The sequence below is a fragment of the Gracilinanus agilis genome, chromosome 6, assembly GCF_016433145.1.
Source record: "Gracilinanus agilis isolate LMUSP501 chromosome 6, AgileGrace, whole genome shotgun sequence".
NCBI lineage: Eukaryota > Metazoa > Chordata > Mammalia > Didelphimorphia > Didelphidae > Gracilinanus > Gracilinanus agilis.
The window spans coordinates 280,520,956-280,541,563 of NC_058135.1; the positions used below are offsets into that span (position 1 = coordinate 280,520,956).

General features: G+C 54.3%; 1 protein-coding gene across 1 annotated transcript in view; it reads left to right on the plus strand.

The window, feature by feature from the left end:
• The window catches only part of DTX4 (deltex E3 ubiquitin ligase 4), a 26,230-nt gene extending 10,708 nt beyond the window's left edge, over positions 1-15,522 (plus strand). Inside the window, exons 3-10 of the mRNA XM_044680876.1 lie at positions 125-450; positions 4,278-4,339; positions 5,647-5,808; positions 8,088-8,149; positions 9,077-9,229; positions 10,754-10,915; positions 12,120-12,209; positions 15,289-15,522. Of these exons, the coding sequence (XP_044536811.1) occupies positions 125-450; positions 4,278-4,339; positions 5,647-5,808; positions 8,088-8,149; positions 9,077-9,229; positions 10,754-10,915; positions 12,120-12,209; positions 15,289-15,522 (1,251 nt within the window). The remainder of the gene's footprint in view (positions 1-124; positions 451-4,277; positions 4,340-5,646; positions 5,809-8,087; positions 8,150-9,076; positions 9,230-10,753; positions 10,916-12,119; positions 12,210-15,288) is intronic.
• The last annotated feature ends 5,086 nt before the right edge of the window (positions 15,523-20,608 follow it).

Genomic DNA, 20,608 nt, shown 5'->3' on the forward strand with positions numbered 1-20,608 from the left:
CTACCCCCTGGTGGCGGGGGCGCTGCCCAAGGCGCAGTCTTGGCCCGCCAGCCCGAGCCCGGCCAGCTCTCCCCCAGGCCCGCCGTGCTCCTGCCCCCAGTGCCTCCTGGTGATGAGCGTCAAGGCCGCCGCAGGGGCCAACGCGGGGCTGCTGCCGCCCCTGGTCGCCCGCAAGAGCGGGCCGCCCCCCGCGGGGACCCGATTGCTGCCGCCTCCGGGCGCCGGGCCCAAGCCTCCGGATGGGGCGGGCCTCCGGGGCCCGGGGAAGACGGCCACCTCCCAGGCCAACCGGAGGCAGGCCTCCAGTGCACCCGCCCTGACCTCCTCTGCCTCCCCGGCCAGCCCCCCCGGGGCTGCCGGCAAGAACGGGCGGGTGGCGCTGGCCACCCTCAACCGCACCAATCTGCAGCGCCTGGCCATCGCCCAGTCCAGGGTGCTGATCGCCTCCGGGTAGGTGCCCGGGGCTCTCTGGCCTCTCTGCCGCCTGGAGGGGAGGGCGGGGCCGAGTAAGATGGCGGCTGGCCCCCGGGGAGGGGGTGACCCCGCTACATGCACCTTCTCCTAGGAGTTCTCCTGGTGTAGAATGCAGCAAAAAAGATAGGAAGCAGGGCCTAGAGAGGGAGGTCCCGGGTTCCAATGTGGCCTCAGACCTTTCCTGGCTGTGTGACCCTGGGCAAGTCACTCAGCCTCCGGCGCCTTCGGTCCAATACACAGCATGGAGGGAAGATCAGGGTTCAAAAAGAAAACCCAGCAGCCTCAGCCAGGGCCGTGTCTGGATTGGGGATCAGAGGCCTGAACCCCGATTCAGCCAGAATACCGAATCCAGGCATGGCTTTGGGCGGGTCAGCCTGGCACGGAGAAGGACTTGGGTTCGCATCCTGCCTCAGTGATCAGAGTGACTAGGAAACCCCTCTGGGGGCCTCCCTTTCCCCCTCTTTGAGGGCGGGCCTAGAGGATGGCCCAGTCCTTACAGTGCTAAGTCTGTCCAACCAACCAAGAAAGTTCTTAAGCCTTGGCCACGGCCTGGGGTAAATAAGGCCTGGGTGGGGGGGTGGGGGGGGGGGTGAGCTGCTTCTGCCTCCCCTCTGCCTAGGGCCTCTCCCAGCCACTCTTTCCTTTCGGGGAGCCCCAGATCTGTCCATGGCCTTTGGCCTTCCCCCACCGTTGAGGAGGCTCGGGTCCACCAGTGCCCATCATAAATAACAGGCTCCGTGGGCCCAGCCAAGGGGGAACACGGCTGAAAATGCTCTGGAGGAGAGACCTGAGGATGGCTGCCAGGCCTAGGACCCGAGACTCCCCTCACATCCCAGGCCCAAGAGCCGGGGCGGCCTCCACTCATTCTCCAGCCGGGCACCTCCGACATGCCACGCTCTGACCAGGCCCCGAGACCACGCGTGGCCTCCTCATTCCCAGAGCCCCTGGAGGAGGGCCTGGGGTGTAGGCTGGGGAGGGGGGCCCTTGAACCCCGGGCTTGTCCTTCCTCCTCTTCTCGCCTGCCCATGCCAGGAGAATGGGAGGCAGGGGCAGGGGTGGCGGGGCGGGCAGCTGGCCATCAAAAGGCCCATAGAAAGGAGTCTCTTTCCCTCTTCACACTGTTGCCGGGACAAGAGAGGCCTCTTCCTCCCCTTCTCTATCTCCCAGGCTTTTCCTCTTTCATTCTTCCTCCGCTCCCCCCCAGCCCCCAGCCCCCAGCCCCAAACCCATCTTCTCTGGGCCCTTTCTTGGCCACTTAATGAGCGTGTTATCCCCTTTGTGTGGCTCTGCCGTCGGCCTTCTGTTGGCGCTCACCCCCTCTCCCCTCCCCTCTGCCCGTGACCTCTTGGAGCAACTTTCCCACGGCAGAAGGAGGGGACGGGCCGGAGGAAGGGGACCGTGGAAGGTTTGGGGCGGGCGGGGGCACAAAGGACCCTGTGAATTATCCAGCGAGACAGCACGTAGGCCGGGAGGGCGGGAGTCGTCCTTGTGTGTCTCCTCCAGATTAGTGATTTGTCCATCTCCAGCGAGGCCGCAGTTACCCTAGTGACAGCCCATTGTCCGGCGCTGGGGATTCCTGGGCCGCCGCGTTTATCTCCCTGAAAACCCAGCTTCTCCCTCTGGTTTCTACAGTGATCTCCCCTGCCCGGCCCAGGCTTTTCATTCCCTCCTTTGGGCCCACGTTAGAGGGGAGCAGCCCGAAGGCCTCTTCTGATTGGCCAGCGGGGCCGGACCAGCGGGTGGCCCTGATGGATGATGGCGCCTTCCTAGCAAGCTGGCGGGCCGCAGCCTCTCCTCCAAGGGACAGCCTAGATGGTGTGGCCAGCGTGGACTTGGGCACCGAGGCCGGGGCCTCCTCGGGGGCTCAAGGCAGGGGCTCGGGAGGTAGATAGGCCGGAGCACAGCGGACCTGATGGTTCTAATTCCACCCCACCCCCACCCCCCCCAGCGCCACTTGGCTGCTCAGGGGTTTTCTTGGATCTTTAGTCTTAGGTTAGGCCTCTTTCGGCCACAAAGGGGGACAGAAAGGAAGGGCAGCCGCAGGCCATTGGCTCCAGCCTCACTCCCGGCACCCCCCCCCCCCCCCCCAGAGTGCTTGGACGAGTCTGCCCGTGTGGGTCTCACTCCCCAGACAGGCCTGCTGGGGGCCTCTTCTTGGCTGGTATTTCCTGTTTTCCCAGGTCAGGTTGGGAAACCTGCCAGGCTAGTTTGTGGGAACAAAGGTGGCTTTTGTCACCCAAATCACAGCAACCCATCAGCCGGGATGGGCACTCGGGAGAGCACCCAGGAAGCATGTGGCCCCCGAGAACAGGGACTACAAAATCCCCGTCTGCCCAGGCAGCCCCTCCCAGGCCTGAGCCGATTCCTCAGCGCAGAGAACGCACGCAGGGACAGTGGCTGAGCTAAGCCAGTGGATGATTTGAGTTAGAAGGGATCTCAGAAATGGCCTCCCCAATCCTCTTCCCTTAGAAAGGTAAACTGAGGCCCAGAGAACTAGCTCGGCCGACGGAGGGCGCCCAGGCTCTAGGGAGTCTCCTGCTCACTCCCCACCTTTGTGTGAATGGGGATCCCTCTTGCCCTGATCCCTGACTCTTTGCTTACATGGTGGCCACGTGACAGGGGCCCCTCCTGTCTCCTCTTCTGGAATCCCCCAAGCCAGGCGGCACCCCTCTTCTGTCTGACCTCACACAACTTTTCCTCCTCTCATTTTTGAGCTCAGTAGAAACAGGACTAGGGGTGGCTCTTGTTCCTGATTTCTCTTTTCCTTAAGGATCCCCCAGTTCTAGAGTGAGCTTTTTCACTGCCCCCCCTGACCCCCCCCCCCCCCCCGGATAGTATCCATTCCCTCAGACCTAGACTCCTCACATCAGAACCGAAAGACACTGGCGCCTGCCGAAGGCTGCTTATTTTAAAGGGGAGATCACTGGCCCAGCTCGTGCCCCTGGTGTCCAGCCCAGTCTGAGCCCGCGTCTTCCTGGTTCTGAATCCAGGGCCTGCCCCCACCACGGAAGCCCTCGTCGGGAGGCCCAGGTCTGGCTGGGCTTCGGGGGAGCTGGCTTAGCAGCAGGGTTGGGAGGATCCCCCACCCCAAAAGTGTCTGTCCCCCCACACTGTTCCCCAGGGTGTGGGGAGCAGCTGTTTGGGGATGTGGGAGAGCTCACTCTTCCTGTTCCTGGGGAAGGAGAGAGCCAGTCATCTGGCTTTGGAGACGCCTGGGGTCTTGTGGCCCAAAACCTGCTGGATGGTGGCTCTTGTCTGTGGGCCGGGACTTGCTCACAGAGAGCTGAGCTTCGTCCACATCCTGGAAGCAGCGGCCGGGGCCGAGAAGGGGCATGTGCGGCCCCCGGCCCTGTGCAAAGATCCTCCCGACTCTGGGCTGCTTTCAGGGCTCAGAGCATCGGAGCGCTCACATGTGCCAACAAGCATTTCTTAAGTCGGCCTTAAGTTAGGCTCCAGGACAGCGAATAGGCCCTCGGCAGCCTGTTCTAGAGAATTCTCCTCCCTTGAGAGTGAAGAAGGCCTCTGACATGCAGCATTTCCTCTCTTAGCTCCTGGGGCCCTACAGAGGCTGTCAACAGGCCTCCCTGGGCCAGGGGCTCCCCCTGATCGGCGCAGCCCCCATCAGATAGGCCCCCCCACAAGGGAAGTCTCTGGTCTGAGGTCACCTGGGCAGTAAGTGAGAGGTCTAGGAAGCTCTTGGATTGGAGATTCTGGATCAGACCCCCCAAACCCCCTACCACACACACACACCCCCGCCCCCCCACAGAACAGGGAGTAACGTAATCTGTTCTTTCCTTACTCAGTGTCCCCACGGTCCCCGTGAAGAATCTGAATGGGTCCAGTCCTGTAAATCCGGCCTTGGCAGGTAAGAGGGGCCCCTTGGCTTTGCCCCCCAACTGGCTAGAACGTGGCTCGGGGCCCAGAGCTGGCTACTGGAAGGGACACTTTGGGACCACAACTTTCCCCCTTTTTTACCTCCAAGTTTTACTCCTGCCTTTGGGTTTTATACCACAGACATTCCCATATTTAACTCTTCCCCCCACTACTCCCAAAACACACAGAAAACAAACCCAGAAAATGAGCCTTCTCTCTCTAAAAAAAAAGTAAAAAAAAAATGTAAAACCTTCCCTTCCAACTTAAAATCAATACTGTGTATTGGTTTTAAAGCAGAAGAACAGTAAGGGCTAGGCAATGGGGGTGAGGTGACTTGCCCAGGGTCACACTGCTGAGAAGTGTCTGAGGCCACAGTGGAACTCAGGACTTCCCCTCTCTACATCTGGCTTTCCATCCACTGAGCCACCCAGCTGCCTCCGAGGCTTCTCATTGTAGCCACAAGACCTTCCATAGCCTTCTCCAGGGAAGGGAGAGTCTCCTCATTTCTCCTCCAGGACCAAGACTGGCCACAATAAGGACACAACATCCATTTTCCTTTCATTTGTGTTTTGTTTCTTCCGGCTTATTGCTCTGTCTGTTCTCTTCCTGCTCTCCTTCCTGTATTCTGTGTCCATCTTCCCCATATTCCCGGGTGTCCCCGCCTCGCTCTTGTCGCTTGTTTCTCTCGGCCCAGTCACGTTTCTTCCCGTTAATGTACCACTGCGGGCTCGGTTTCCCCCGCTTGATGGGTGCTCACTGTGTTTCCGGTTATTTGCTCCCACAAAAGGTGTCGCGCCGATTATTTTGGCATAAATGGGACCTTTCTGACTTTGACCTCCTCGGGGAACAGAATGCCCTTCGCTATGACTTTATAAATGCACATTTTCTAAATGCTAGAAAATGGGGCCTCTCCATGGTCTGTGGTCATTTGTTTTGTGACCATTCAAGGCCCATGTGTTGGAAGGCTTAAAGCCTCCCCTAACAATGCCCTGGCAGAGATACGATTGTCCCCCTCTGCCTAGGAAGCAGACACGGCTTACTCTGGCTCTGTTTGAGCGTGGCAGGTGGGACTTAGGGCAAGGGAAAGAAAGGGGAAGGTTTCTTTTGTCAGAGAAAAGGGGATTTGAATGTCCTTTGGCAACAAAAGGGGATTTGAGGAGGCAGAGATGGGTCGGGTGATTCTTGAGAAGGAGGGGGAGTCGAGGTTGGGGTCAGGAGGCATCCCTGAATCTGAGGAGGCCCAGAGGGAAGGGGATGGGACATTCTTCATCCATTTTCCTTTCCCTGCTCCCCTTTTAGGAATCACAGGGATCCTCATGAGTGCCGCCGGACTGCCCGTGTGCCTCACCCGGCCACCGAAGCTGGTCCTGCATCCTCCTCCAGTCAGCAAGAGCGAAATTAAGTCAATCCCAGGGGTCTCCAACACAAGCCGCAAGACCACCAAAAAACAAGCCAAGAAAGGTAATTCCCCTCACAGCTTCCCTTGGACCGGAGGAGTCAGGAGAGCTGGGCTCGAGGACCATCTGTGCCGCGAGTGAGTTGTGTGCCCCTCGGGCAAGTGGCTGCCTCTCGGGGGCTCAGGTTCCTTATCAGAATCCAGATGGCCCGGTTCTCCCCTACCCCTGGCATCTCATATCCTAAAGATCTGTTCCAACCTGGCATTTTCTGCTCTAAGGCCCTTCCTGACTCCGACCTGCCAGACTCCAAGGGCCCTCCTGGGGCTGACATTTTTGTTGGAAGAGCCCTCCCAGCACCGATGGTCCTTGTTCTAGATTTCCTCCCAGCTCTGATGGTCCATGCGCTAAGTTCCCTCCCAGCACTGATGAGCCTTGTTCTAGGTTTCCTCCCTCTCTGACATGCTAAGGTTCCTGTATATCTATTATTTATTGACTCCGTGACTTCCTTTCTTGGGTCCTCAGTTTCCTCTTCTCTCAGCTCATCTGGCTTACCTTCTGAGTATAGAGCATGTGTGTGTGTGTGTGTGTCTGTGTGTGTTTTAAATGGAGGAAATATAGGCCGAAGCTCTTTCTGGCATGGAAAGCACAAGACAGCTGGGGAGATTGGCCCCTCTTCCTATGGCCCAGGTGTGAGAGAGAGCCCCTTGGCTGACTGGGTGACTCCCACCCTATTTGGGCACAGAATTTAAGGCTTTCTCTGATACTTTGTGGTGCCTTGGAAGGAATCAGGGCCCAGGAGCCCAGAGATCCAGGGGTGAATCTCCCCAGGTTTCCCCCTGACTTACTGAATGTCTTGGGTAAATCATTTGCCTGCCCTTCACTTCCTCACTCTGTAAAATGAAGGCTGTAGGGGAGATTTGGTGGGATAAAGGCAGACGGTGTCTGGCCTGCTCTGGAATCCCAAGACAATAGGGAACCCTCTGGCCTCCTCTCCTTCCCTGTAACTTCCGCTTGGGTCCAGCCTTCATTGGGTCTCAGGAAACCTCACGGAGTCTCGTTCTCCTCATTAGGAAGGAGAAGCTCCCATCCGGGGGACTCCCTTTGCTAAAGCAGGTTGTCCTGGAGAGCTGTCTGGGCCCCTGCGAGGTCCCGTGGCCTGTCTTGTTGCCTAGAGGCTGACGCTGGCTCACTGCCCTGTGCTGCTTCTGGTCAAGCCTTCAGCTGGCCTTGGCTTGATGGCTGGAGCTCTGGCTTTATATCCTGGACTGTGGCTTAGAAACTCACCAGAGTTCACTTTTTACCTTCTCTTAGAATTGGTCCCGTGTATGGGTTCTAAGGCAGAAGAGCAGTAAGGGCCAGGCAATGGGGGGTTCAGTGACTTGCCCAGGGTCACCCATCTAGGAAATGTCTGAAGCCACATTTGAACCCAGAGCCTCCCCTCTGTGGGCCTGGCTCTCTAACCACTGAGCCACCTACTCACCCTTCCTTTTAGCCTTATAGGAAGCTAGACATAATGCTGGAGCACTGGTTCAGGTTCCCACTCTGCTGTCTTACCTGTGTGACGTTGGACAAACCACACTTTGAGACTCGATTTGGTCATCTCTAAGCGTGTCAGAGCCTTTGCTTCTAACTTTGGCCCTGCTCTTTGCTTACTACCCCTGTGACCTTGAGCAAGCTATTTCACCCTGCCTCCGTTTCCCCATTTGTTGATGGGGGTCAGCGAGGTGGCTCATGGATTGAGAGTCAGGCCTGGACTTGGGTTGAAATTTGGTTGTAGGCACTTCTTAGCTGGGTGACCCTGGACAAGTCACTTAACCCCCACTACCTAGCCCTTACCCTTCTCTGCCTTGGCACCAATGTACAGTATTGATCCCAAGACAGAAGGTAAAGGTTTTAAAGAAAAAAGAAGAGGTTGGCCTGGGTCAGAGGCATCAAACCTGAAACTCTTATGGGCAACCGAAACCAGATTAAAATGCCATTGGCAAGTGTTTAACAAAATAAATTAAATTGCAGTGCCTCTTTCCTTCCTGCCTCCTCCATCACTGCCCTTTCCCCGATGGCTCCCTGGCCTTCCAGGCAGCCCAGCCTTCTCTCTGGCTCTCCACGGCCCCTCACTTTTCCGCCTCCACTCCCTTCTCTTCCTTCTCTGACCATCCTGGCCTGGGAGAGGGAGGCTGGGTTTGTCCAGGTGACCCCTTGGTCTTTGAGTTCCCCGTTGGAGGGATCCTTCCTCCCCATGCTGGGGAAGCCCGAACCCCTGCTTGTCCACACGGAGAGCTCGGGGGCACCCACTTCACCAGCAGCGTCTCTCCCACAGCCCCCCTCACCTCCTTGTCTCCGCAGGGAAGACGCCAGAAGAAGTGCTGAAGAAGTACCTGCAGAAGGTGCGCCACCCCCCGGATGAGGTGAGATGGGGGTGGAGAGGGGGGTCCCTCGGGCAGGCTGCGGGGACTCGTGGCCGTCCCCCGGGCCGCAGCTCCCTCTGGCCTCCCCAAGCTGTGACTTCTTCATCTTTCTCACATCAGGACCCCCTTTGATGAGCTAACGAAGTCTAGGAACCTTTTCTCAGAAAAAGTGTTTTAGGAACAAAACATACAATCTGTAGGATTACAAGGAAAACTAATGCTGTTGAAAGAGCTTTCAAAATAAATACATGTATTTGCATCCATGCATGTCCAGATGTAGGAATATGTACACAGCAAACACGTCCATACATGCACACGCACACACACAGGCACGCACACACACGCACGGGCACGCACATACACAGACAAGGCCACAGACCTGGTACAAGCCCAGGCTGTCATTGAAGGCTCTTCCCCAATCGGGATCCAGGTTGAGCTCTGCTCCTGTCTGTCTGTCTGTCCTCCCTCCAGATTCCCCACCCCTCCCGGGCCCTGGAGCCAGGCGGCCTCCCCCTGCTCTCTTCCCAGCCTGGCTCCCAGTTTCCTCTCTGTGGGGATCTCTGAGGTTCCCGCATCCCCCTGGCCTTGGGCCGTGGTTCTGGGATCCGTAAGGAGGATCCTTCCTGCCTGGACCCGGCAGGTTCTCTGTCCCGAGGCCTGTCCCACAGCCGCCTCTCAGGCTTCTCTGTTTCAGAGCTCTGCTTACGGCAAAACCATCGTTTGGCTGCTCTGAGCTCTGGCTCATTCGTAGGGAGGATAATCACAACCTCCAGGAGGAGAGCCGTTTGCGTCAGCCCGTGTCGGGGCCTTGGCCGAGCCTCGTGGCAGTCCGGCTCTCCCATCGAATGAGAGGAGTCCAGGGATGCCTCGAGGCGGCGTGTCGGAGAGGCCCCTGAGCTGAGCCCCCTCCTTTCATTCGCCCCCCAGGATTGCACCATCTGCATGGAGCGCCTCGCAGCGCCGTCGGGCTACAAGGGCCCCCAGCCGGTGGTCAAGCCAGACCTGGTGGGGAAGCTGTCCAAGTGCGGCCACATCTACCACCTTCATTGCCTGGTCGCCATGTACAACAACGGTAACAAGGTACGTGTCGGGGTCCGCTCAGCCAAGTGGGCTCCAGCCTTGTCCGGCCCCTCCTCGGAAGGAGGGGAGTGTGTTCCCCGAGGCCACGGCTGAGGTTCTCTGCGTGGTCCTTCTCTGAATACTGCCTTGTAAAATGGGTGCTGAAAAGCCGGGGGGCATCCAGAGGCGGGTAGCCAGGATGGGGACGGGCCGCCGCCCCGTGTCCTGTGAGACCCACGGAAGGGCCCTTCTCCTGGAGGAAAGAAAACTCTGAGGCAGGGATGGGAGGGCTTTGTTCATGGATTCGAGGAATTAGACTCTCTACGTGGCTCCAGAGGCAGAACCAGGAGCCATGGATGGAAGAGAAAAGAAGCAAATTAAAGTTTGATGTCAGGAAAAACCTCCCAACCACGAGAGCAATCCCAGAGGGGAACCGGGAGCCCTGAAGAGTGAGTGGATTTCCCCTTGGCAGGAGTCAGTCAAAGGCTAGTGACTTGCTTGGGCTCTTTGTAGAGAGGAGTTTTGGGGTGGTGCAGGCTAGACTGGGTGGCAGCCGAGGTCTCTCCTATCCTGGAGATTTGGTGATCGTCTGATGTCTGAAAAAGGAAAAATCAGCTTGGGCCCAAGTCGTCTCTAGGGGCTTCAGAGGAGAGGTGGGCCTTGGGCTGCTTCCATGGCCAGAAGTCAGCGGGCTCTCGTGGTCCTGAGCAGCACTAGCCTGGCTTAGAACGGGCAGAACGGTTGAGCCAGCCCACGTGGGCATTAGCGGCCTTCTCTTTGGGCCTTGGAGCCCTGTTACACCTGCCCGTGTTCCTCTTGTTTCCTTGAATCTCCTTCCCACAATGCCACTTGCACAGCTCCCCACACCTGGCTCAGTGCGAGGCTCATCAGGATCACAAACAGCCCGGGCAGAGTTCACAGGGCAGGGGCATGACGCCGGGTGGAGGCTTTCCTTCTGCCAATCCCAGGACGTGGGTAGTTTATCACAGGTGAGGACCCGGGTTCAGAGAGAAGGAAGTCATCACTTCTTGGACCCCTCCTACAGACTGGGCTGGAGACTTGCCCTTGAGGCTCTTTTAGAGACGCCGAGAAAATCTGAGCCACAAGAGGCCTTAGAGCATGGAATGGCAGAGCCAGAGGAAGGGGCCGTGGAACATAGATTGTTAGGCCTGGAAGTGGCTTCAGCACATATGATGTTAACGGTCTAAGAGACTTGAGAATACAGAACATTAACACTCGGAGGAACCTTCAAGATTATGGAATCCATTGCTGTTGTCTTGCAGTTGAAGACAGTGAGGCCTCAGAAGGAGAAATGCCCTATCCTAGACCCCATGGCTGGTGAGCAGTGAAGCGACCACTAGAACCCAGCTCTGTCCTGACCACTTTCAGGGGTTCTTTCCTCTACATCCTCTTAGGCTGGCTTCTGCCACTTCTTCAGGAAGAATGGGAGTAGGGGAGAGCTAAGAGGTCTGTTCTAAGCTTAAACTGCCTCCAAATCTTCCTCCTCCTTATTTCAGCAGTTTCTGTTCTTTGCCTCCTTTACAGGATGGAAGTTTGCAGTGTCCAACCTGCAAAACCATTTATGGTGTCAAGACAGGGACCCAGCCCCCTGGGAAGATGGAGTATCACCTCATCCCCCATTCTCTGCCTGGGCACCCAGACTGTAAAACCATCCGGATAATCTACAATATCCCCCCAGGGATTCAGGTGAGCATAGATGGAGCCATGACCCTCTAGGGGAGCCTTTGGAAGCGTTTGAAAAATGATCAGGTGCTAATGGCAAGCCTTTCTCCAGTAATAATAATAGCAAGTGAAACCCGCTTCTATAGTGCTTCCTTTTCATCCATAAAGAGGATTTTCTTCACAACAGCCCTGGAAGGTAGCGAACCTATTAGTACCATTTTCACAGATAAGGAAACCAAGGTTTGGAGAAGGGAAATCTCCTTGCCCAATTTTATTTTATTTCTTTCTTCTTTCTTTTTTTTTCTTTTTAATTTTTCTTTAGAATATTTTTCCCTGGTTACATGATTCATAATCCTCCCTATCCCCTGCTCTTTCCTCCCCCTGTCCAAAGTTGACAAGCAGTTCCGCTGGGTTATCCACGTATCGTTGTTCAGAACCTATTTCCATGTTATTCATATTTGCAGTAGAGCGATCCTTTAACATCAAAACCCTAACCACATCCCTATCCCACTATGTGGTCGATCATTATTTTTCTATTCTAGTGCATTTCTGCTCCCCCAGTTCTTTCTCTGGATGTGGAGAGCTTCCTTCTTCTAAGTCTCTCTGTATTGTCCTGGGTCATGGCATTGCTGCTAGGAGAGAAGTCAGTTACATTGCTCGTGCTACAATGTATCCATCTCTGTGTATAAGGTTCTGCTGGTTCTGCTCCTTTCGCTCTGCATCAGTTCCTGGAGGTCCTTCCAGTTCACATGGAATTCCTCCAGTTCTTTATTCCTTTGAGCACAATAGTATTCCATCACCAACAGATACCACAATTTATCCAGCTATTCCCCAATCGATGGGCACTCACTCATCTTCCAATTTTTGCCACCACAGAATGTGGCTATAAATATTTTTGTACAAGTCTTTTTCCTTATTATCTCTTTTCTTTGCTCAATTTTAAACAACTAATAAGCATGGGACTTGATTAGATATACTTAACAGGGGAAGCTGGGTGGCTCAGTGGATGGAAAACCAGGCCTAGAGATGGGAGGTCCTGGGTTCAAATGTGGCCTCAGACATTTCCTAGCTGGGTAACCCTGGGCAAGTCACTTCACCTCCATTGCCTAGCCCTTACCACTCTTCTTCCTTGAAACCATTACACAGAATTGACTCTAAAATGGAAGATAAGGCTTTCAAAAATAAAATGTTTTGAAAAACTCTTTTTGTGTTTCCTTTATTCTATCAGGGACCAGAACACCCGAATCCTGGGAAGAGTTTCACCGCCCGGGGTTTCCCTCGACACTGTTACCTCCCAGACAGTGAGAAAGGGAGGAAGGTAAGAGCTTTGTCCTAGGGTCAACGATTTTGTTTCTAACTTGGAACCCTGAGCTTTGTTTCTTACCAGACAGGGAACAAAGAGGCCTGGGGTCATCCCTGGCCTATTCTCATTTGGGCAAGAAGTGATACTGACCTAAAAGTAGTAGCCAAGAGCAGACCTTTTGCCAGAGAGTGTTTCTCCATCCTCAAACTGGACTTTTATAGGAGTCGGACCCCTACTCTCCTCTGGGGCTTCCCAGGCAGTGTCTTGCTCTATGAGGGCATGTTTCTTCCCTTTTCTTTGACTGACATATGCTCAGTCTTAACCATTGTATTGTTGTTAGTCTTAAAACAGGCATTCTCAAGTTGGGATCGATGACTCTGTAAACCCAATCTTTCTTTCTTTTCCTTCCTTCTTCCCTCATACTGTCCTTCCCTCCCTTTCTCCCTCTCTTCCTCCCTTTCTTTCTTTCCTCTTTTGATAACTGTATTTCAACATAATAGATTTCCTTTGAAACTTTATATTTTTTAAAAACATGATTCTGGGAAGGGATTCTTAGGCTTTCTCCCCAGACTGTCAAAGGAATCTAGAATATTAAAAAAGATGAAGAACCCTCACTCTAAAGCAGGGGTCGGCAACGTATGGCTCTCGAGCCATATCTGGCTCTTTTGAGGGCCAGATATGGCTCTTTCTGCAGGAGCCATAAAGTCCATTTTTTTCAGGCGCTGTTACAGGAGCTCACACTGTGAGCACTGTACGGCTCTCACGAAATTACATTTTAAAAAATGTGGCGTTTATGGCTCTCACGGCCAAAAAGGTTGCTGACTCCTGCTCTAAAGAGAGAAGGAGAATGGACTGATGTTCAGAAGGGCAGCCTGACCAGCAGTCAGTCCCAAGAGCAGGAGTTTAACTTCATCTCCCTTGCTGAGTCCCTTCCCCGAACCCAGGACCAGTCCTTTTGCCTTCTTAAAGGGCCTCCATTTCTCATGTCAAATGAGGATAATAACACCTGTCGTAGTTATCTCATTGGGTTGTGTGAGGATTAAATACAGTAATTAATGTGGGAATGATTTGGAAATCATAGCACATTACACAGGGGAGCTGTTATTAAATAAATGAAAAGCGGTGGGTCTGGTTAGGTTGTGGCCAAGTTAATTGTGTGGAGGCGTAGCTGTCCACGTGAGCATGACTGCACTGCTCAGGACACCCTTCAATTATAAGCCTATTAAGGCCTCTGATCCTGTCTGATCTTCAATAATAATAATAACAATAGTAACCTGCACTTATAGAAACTTTTAAAAAGAGCTTTCCTGCCTAGTATCTCATTTAATTTTCACAACAGCCCTGGAAGGTAGGGAGTGTGTTTCCTTATCCTTGTTTTCCAGACAGAGGCAGATTCATCCCTGTTTTTGCAGAGGAGGAAACTGAGGCTTGTCAAATGAAGGATCTCCCCAAGATCTTCATGCCAGTATTATGGCCTCAGCGTTGAGACTTCAGTTCAATCTTTCTAACTCTTCAGTCTGGAACTGTCCGTCTGTAGTAGGCCCCGGGGACGTGGGAGCCTCGGGCTACTGGATGCCACCCCACGGCCTCCCTCAGCCTGCCCTTTGCGCTCTTCTTTATGTTTCATAAACTCATTCTTTTTTTTTATTATTAATTTTCTTCAGTTACGTGTAGAAACACTTTTTGACGACTGTTTTCTGACATTTTAGAATTCAGATTTTCTCCCTCTACCACTCCGCACAGCAGTAAATAGTCTGACACAGGTTATACGAGGGCTTTCACGCGGCACATAGTTCCATATTGCTCGTGCCGCATATCACACATGCCATAAGAAAGTCAAAAAGGAAAGGAAGATGGCATGCTTTGATTGACTCCAACAGCTCCTTTGCTGGCTGTGGAGAGCTTTTTCTCCGTGCGTCCCTCGGACTTAGCGCTCTTCTTGAACCAGACTCGTGATTTAGCCTTGTTGGCTGACCCCTTTGTGGACTGGGAGTTACTTTTGAAGAAGGAAAGTGAACGAATGAATGGACGGACGGATGGACGGATGGATGGAAAGCATTTATTAAACTCTTACTCTGTGCCAGGCTCAAGATACAAAGAATTAATTCATACCCTCAAGGAGTCAGCCTTCTGTGCTGTGTAGGAGGGTGCTAGCCAGGCAAGGGAATTGTAGGGATACCACACGGTAGAGGGACGTACCCTTTTCTGAAACAACGTTAATATTGATTTCACTATTGTGGAAAGTCCGGGAAGAGGAGTCGAGGGAGGTCCACGTTAGTGTCAGGACGGACAACCGAGCGGCCCAGCTTGAACAGCAGGCATTGTTTCCTAGAGGGAGCTCTAGGCCTTGATGGCCTGAAGAGGTTGCTTCCCTTTCCAAAAGGGAGAGTAGATTTGGGGGTTCAGGCTGGGTCTCCAGGGCTGGTTGGCTTCCCACTCTACCAGGAAGCAGCCATTTCCCCTCCCCGAGTCTCATTTTCCTCCTCTGTAAAATGGATGGGCTAGATCAATGGCAGGACCTACCTCTGCTGTCCTTTCCAGCGTCCAGCTCGAACTCTGTCCTTTCTTCTCTCTCCCTTCTGATGTTCCTTGTTCTAAAGCCACGCTCGTCTGAGGTTCTGTCTTGTGGGCTCAGAGGCAGGAGTGGGCACAGTAGAGAGACGGATGGGCCTGGAATCAGGAAGTGTGAGTTCCGCTCCATCCTCAGACCCTTCCAGCCCTCCGACCCAGTCACTTAACCTTCCTCGGCATCAGTTTTCTCCACTGTAAATTGGGGGTGATGATGGCACCTCCGTCTCCAGGCTGAGGATCGAAGGAGACGACATTATTAAAGCTTACGGTCGTCCCTGGCACGTAGAAGGCATTCATTGTGTTTACTGACTTCTCTTCCTTAAAATTCCCTTCATTTCCAGTTGTGGGTCTACCGAGGGGCGTTTAGAAAGGCCTGGGTGGGGGTTAGGAGAAGACGAGGGAGCCAAGGGGGAGCCCAGGAGAGAGGGGCCAGCGCTGAGTGGAATGACTCTAGGCTGCCTGGGAACCATGCAGGCCCCCATGTCTTGGCCTGAATGTCTGTCCCTCTGTGCGTCTTGCCCAGGTGCTGAAGCTGCTGCTGGTAGCCTGGGACCGGCGCCTGATCTTTGCCGTGGGCACCTCCAGCACTACCGGCGAGTCTGACACCGTCATCTGGAACGAGGTCCACCACAAGACGGAGTTCGGCTCCAACCTCACAGGCCACGGCTACCCAGATGCCAATTACCTGGACAATGTGCTGGCAGAGCTGGCTGCCCAGGGCATCGCCGAGGACAGCGCTGCCCTGGAGAAGGACTGAGACGTGGAGGAGGCCCGAGAGAGGGAGGGCTGCAGCCGTGGGGCGGGAAGTCGAGGGAGTAGCTCTCTGCTCCTCCTTCTGCCCTCGCAGGTGACAGCCTGATTTAGAGGCTCTGTCTGTCATTCATAAACCTCATCAGATACAGGAGGGAACATGGGACGGGGAATCCCACTCGCCATGTTCTCCGTGAGACTACAGTCCTAGGGGGCAGGGAATCCCCCTCGTGGGCACTTGGCCAGCAGCCCGGCCAGATGAGGGCTGGCCATCCCTCCACACCCTGGGCCTTGGGAAGCCGGAGGCTTCCTCCTCTGGGAGCCTCTGGTCAGTGTTTACCCTCTGCTTTGCAGGCAGAGTTGCCGTTCCCTCTCCTCTTGAGAGAAGGGAGCAGGGCCCTCACTGTGCAGGGTGGGTGGGAGGGAGGGGCTGAACCGGTGAAATCGCTGTGACATTGAATGCCTTGGCCAATGTGGGGTCAGAGCGATTGCTCTTGGGGAAGAGGGAGGCTTTGTCAAGGCCTCTGGGAGCATCATCACCATCACCTGCTCCCTCTGCCTTCTCCAACGAGGCCTTCGGTTCTTTGTTGCTGATGGCCCTGAGGTTTCTTCTCTTGGCTTCGTCCCTTCAGCCTCGGCCTCAGCAGTTGGAGTGGAGCCTGAGTCTGCTCTCCCTAGAGTTATTCAGGTTTCCACCCAAGACCCTCCATTCTCTTGCCCTCCTCCAGGTCCATCCTAGCCAGCCTCTGAGCTGCGCTCAGGGAAAGAAGGCCTTGAACCTTTTTCCCCGCTGACTCACGTCAGCCCAGCCAAAAAGAGACCTGGTTCCCTTAAGTTCATGTATTCACTGTGAGTTGAGTCCACAGCAGACTCTGTCCCATCTGTGTCCATGCCATGGGCCATATCCCTCATCTCCCCCCCCCCCCACCTCCCCAATCTGTTATATTTTGAGCTGGAATCCCAGGTTTCCTGTGTTCCGGGATCTGAACAGAACCAACTCGTGTCCCCTTGTTTCCCCTCAGCTCTTATGCAGCTCACAGTAAAGCTGGAGGAGGATTTGTTCCAGCCTTCGAAAGGACTAGTAGAAAGAGGGAGGTTGGGGCAGAAGCATCCTCATCTCTTTGAACTCTCCCCAGACGAGATCAGGACCGCGGACAGCTCCTCACTGGCCCACCCCAGGCCCCACTCTGTCCCCTCTGACCTAGGAGAGATTTAGAACTGGGAGAGGCCCTGGACGCAGTCTAGTCTAGTCTAGTCTAGTCTAGTCCCCTCTTTTACAGATGAGAAAATTGAGGCCCAGATGGCCAAAGGGATTTGCTTAAGGTCCCACAGGTAGAATTAGAATGAAGAATTGAACCCAAGGCCTCTGCTTCCAATGTATTCTTTCTATACACCAGGCTGCTGCCATTTTAATTATGCCTGGCTGTGGAGAAGAGGAGGCCCTCATCTCCTGATCTAGTTCAGCCTAGGTTGGAATCCAGTTGGGTTCCTAACTTATTCCTAAATGGGATAAAATCCCATCCCACCCCCATGCGGCCTAGTCCATGCCCAAGCTGTGTCCCTGGGGGAGGGGAGGTTCCCTTGGCCCAAACTTCTCTCTTGCTATCTGCTCCCAGCGGGGGATGAATTGGGGTTCAGAGAGGAGAGAAGGGGGAACTGTGTTTCCCTTTGGAAGAAGGTGGGTTCTTTGAACTGTGTGTAAGGGGGAGATTCTCCCGGATATGGATTTGAATTTATATGCCTCGTGTTTGGGGGGCCTGACGTATATATGTACATATAGTTCATAATGTTTGGAAGGTTTTTGATGGTACTTCGATAAGGACTGGAGGCCAGCCCCATGGGCTGCTTGCGGAGAACCCGTTTTGGAAATGATGGTGGTGGTCAAGGGCTCCATGATCCGAGTTCCATGCAATTGAAAAAGAAAAAGCTGGTGCTGAGATCTCTAACCCACTCTGAATGGCTGCCCACAGGGGAGGGGAGTGGGGAAACGGCCAGTGACTTCCTCTAGAGGGAACACGGATAGGAATTTCTAGTTCCTCCCTGGAATGATCCACGTTTTATTTTGGATTATTTTTTTTTTCTTCCTTTGAAAGGCTCATCAGCTCTTACCAGTGCTCTGGAGATCAGCTAATCACACTCACTGCAGATTCTGAAATTCCTCCCACTTTCTCCCTTTTCTCCCTTCAAGGGTAGCTCCCTGAAAGCAGGAGCCCCTCATCTGGTTCAGCCGACACTCTTTCCCTTTCCCTCCACAGGGTGAGGAAAGGACGAGGCCGGCCGGCCTTTCCTTGGGCCTTTCCTTGGGAGATCTGGGCTCTGGGGTTTTAGTGGCAAATCGAAACTCTTGGCAGGGCAGAGGCTAGTCCTCAGCAGTTAACTTTCATTTTCCCCACACAAGGCTGTGGCTGCCACGCGCCTGGCACCAGGCTCTCTCTTAACCCTGGTCAATTCTCTGGGCTTGCCAATACTGGAGGCACTTTGGGAACCAGCAAAGTTGGGACGGATGAAGGGACTGAAAGGAGTCGAAGTTGAAGGGAAGTAGGAGTTGTGGACCAGGGGGAAATGGGTAGGAAAGAGTACTAGAGTGAGAGGTTTGACTGAGGAGCAGGCTGGGGGGAAGGAAGATTGGGATGGGGGGACAGGAGTGCAGGCCCCGAGAGAATTGGGAGCCCAGGGAATTGGTCAAGCTTGGCCAGCTTACTCGGGTTAGTACCACTTGGGCCGTTAGGGCTCAGGCCAGCCTCCTTTCCCTTAAGGTGTCTAATCTGTGTTTGTTGCATTTTCCTGCCTTTTAGGGGGGCTGCTTTGTCTGCTCCAGCCCAGCTTCTTCTGTTTATGGCGTTCAGAGAGATCTTTGGGCCCTAAAGGCTCTTGGGAGCACAGGTTTTGAACTGGAAGGGACTTTGGAGGCCATCGAGGCAGGCCCTTGACCAGAGAGGTCAGGTTATTCCCCCAAGGTTCCGGGATAGTAAGTGGCAGCATCCCGGCCCAGGACCCTCCCAGCTCCCTTGCTTCAGCACCCTTACCTGCTTCCTTACTGCCCTGGAGCCTCCTTCCCCTTCTTCACTGTGCCAGCTGAGGGTGGGGCATTTCTCTGCCCCTTTCCCTTTGCCAAGGCTCTAATGTGTAGCCTGTGACCAGAATCCACGCGTGTTGTCAGTGGGCAGAGGCCCCATCCTTGAGCCTGGTCAGGATGCTCAGGAGCCTCCTGAGAATGAGGAAACTCGCAGATGTGGGGCCCCGCGAGGCCCCTGGCCCATGCCTTGCCTGCCCGTGGGCCCCCTCCCAGGCAGCGCTCTCCTTCCCGGGAGGCCCTGCTGCATACCCATGGCCTCCCCAGGAGAGAGCTCTTGTCCTGCCCCCACCATCCCAGCACCAGCAAGGACCCGGGTCCTGCCTTCAATCCGAGACCTCCTCCAGGCCCGGCACCTGGGGCTGGGCCAGTCCCCGAAGCCCCTCGCCGTGGCTCTGAAGGAGGCGTGTGAGTGTGTGTGTGTGTGTATGTGGGTGCGTGCGCGAGTGTGTGTCGTGTCTCTTCTTTTCCTTCTTGGTATCCTTTGGCGTTGTCTGTGTTTTTATACTTGGTCAGGGGCCCGCGGACGAGCATGGGGCGGCCGGGGAAGGGCCTGCCTCCTTCCTATCCGGCGTGGTTGGAGCTGATTTGGGGCTTTGGGGCGGGGGGAGGGAGCGGGCCAACGTCCTGATGTATTATTGATTTGTTTGTTTAACAAGTGTTGGGGTTTGGCTTTGTTTTGTTGGCTGCCTGCTGTCCTGCTCTGCTGGAGGACAGCGACACCTAGTGCCCATCGGGCTTGTGTGCAGAACAATAAAGGAAGACTTCTCAATGTGCCTTCGGGGTCCTCTTGGTGGTGTTGGCTGCTTCCCTCCGGGGGCCTTGGAGGGCTCTGCGGGGATCTCTTTCCTGGGGGCCCGAGTTACCTGACTGTCTCTGCCACCATTAAAGAACGGCTAGCAGAAGGAAACAAACTGCCTTTCCCTCCCGATTCTCTTCTCACTTGGGGGGGGGGGGGCCCAGGTTTGTTCCTTTAAGAATGATTTATCAAAAACTTGGGTACAGGAGTGGAGTGGACTATATTGGCGAAACAAAGGCAACTCCCCTTTTATGTACTCCTGGCAGCATTTATACAGGGAGCCCAACAATCCTGTGACATTATTCCCATTTTGCAGATGAGAAAGCTGAGGCTAAGAGGCTTTCCCCAAAGTCATGTAGCTAATCAGTTTGTGCCTCCTGACTCACTGGGCTATTTAGCTGAAAGGAACTTTTCGGCTCTGTGATCTCATTGCAAGCAGCATCAGATTCCCTGCTAACATACCAGGCACTGTTGCTAAGTGCACCACAAATACCACTTATCCATGGGGGTAGGGGGCCAGGCAGGCAGGTTCCTCACCATTACAGATTAGGGGTGCAGGAATCTTCCCTGAAGGAACCCACCTTTTATCTGCTTCCTTACTGCCCTGGAGCCTCCTTCCCTCCCTCATCCTTTCTGTGAGGTTACTTTCTGCCCAGCTATGAGTCCGTCGGAGCAAAGGGCACCCCCTAGAAGCTAGTTGAGATGCTGAGGAAGATCACTCGCTGCTTCCAGGCTTAAACGAAACAAAATGGCAGCCTGGATGGGATTGGTTCTCCATGGTCTAGAGCAATGATTCCCAAAGTGGGCGCCACCGCCCCCTAGTGGGTGCTGCAGCAATCCAGGGAGGCAGTGATGGCCACAGGTGCATTTATCTTATTAATTGCTATTAAAATAAAAAATAATACTTTCCAGGGGGCTAAGTCATATTTTTTCTGGAAAGGGGGCGGTAGGCCAAAGAAGTTTTGGAAGCCCTGCTCTAGACTCGCATCATTCAGAAACACTATGCAGTAGCATTCCTGAACCTTGGTTTAACAAAACTGGACAATTTTATTAGGTGGAATAATCTCCTCACCTCCTCCCTTCACCCACAGATCTCTAGAAAAAGCTTTTCAGCTAGAGACATTCAAATCAATCTGGAAGCCTTTGGTTGTATATTATTTTTTTATTCACCTCTAGACTACTCTCAACCTTAGCTAGAAAGCCATTGGGTGGAGGCAGCTG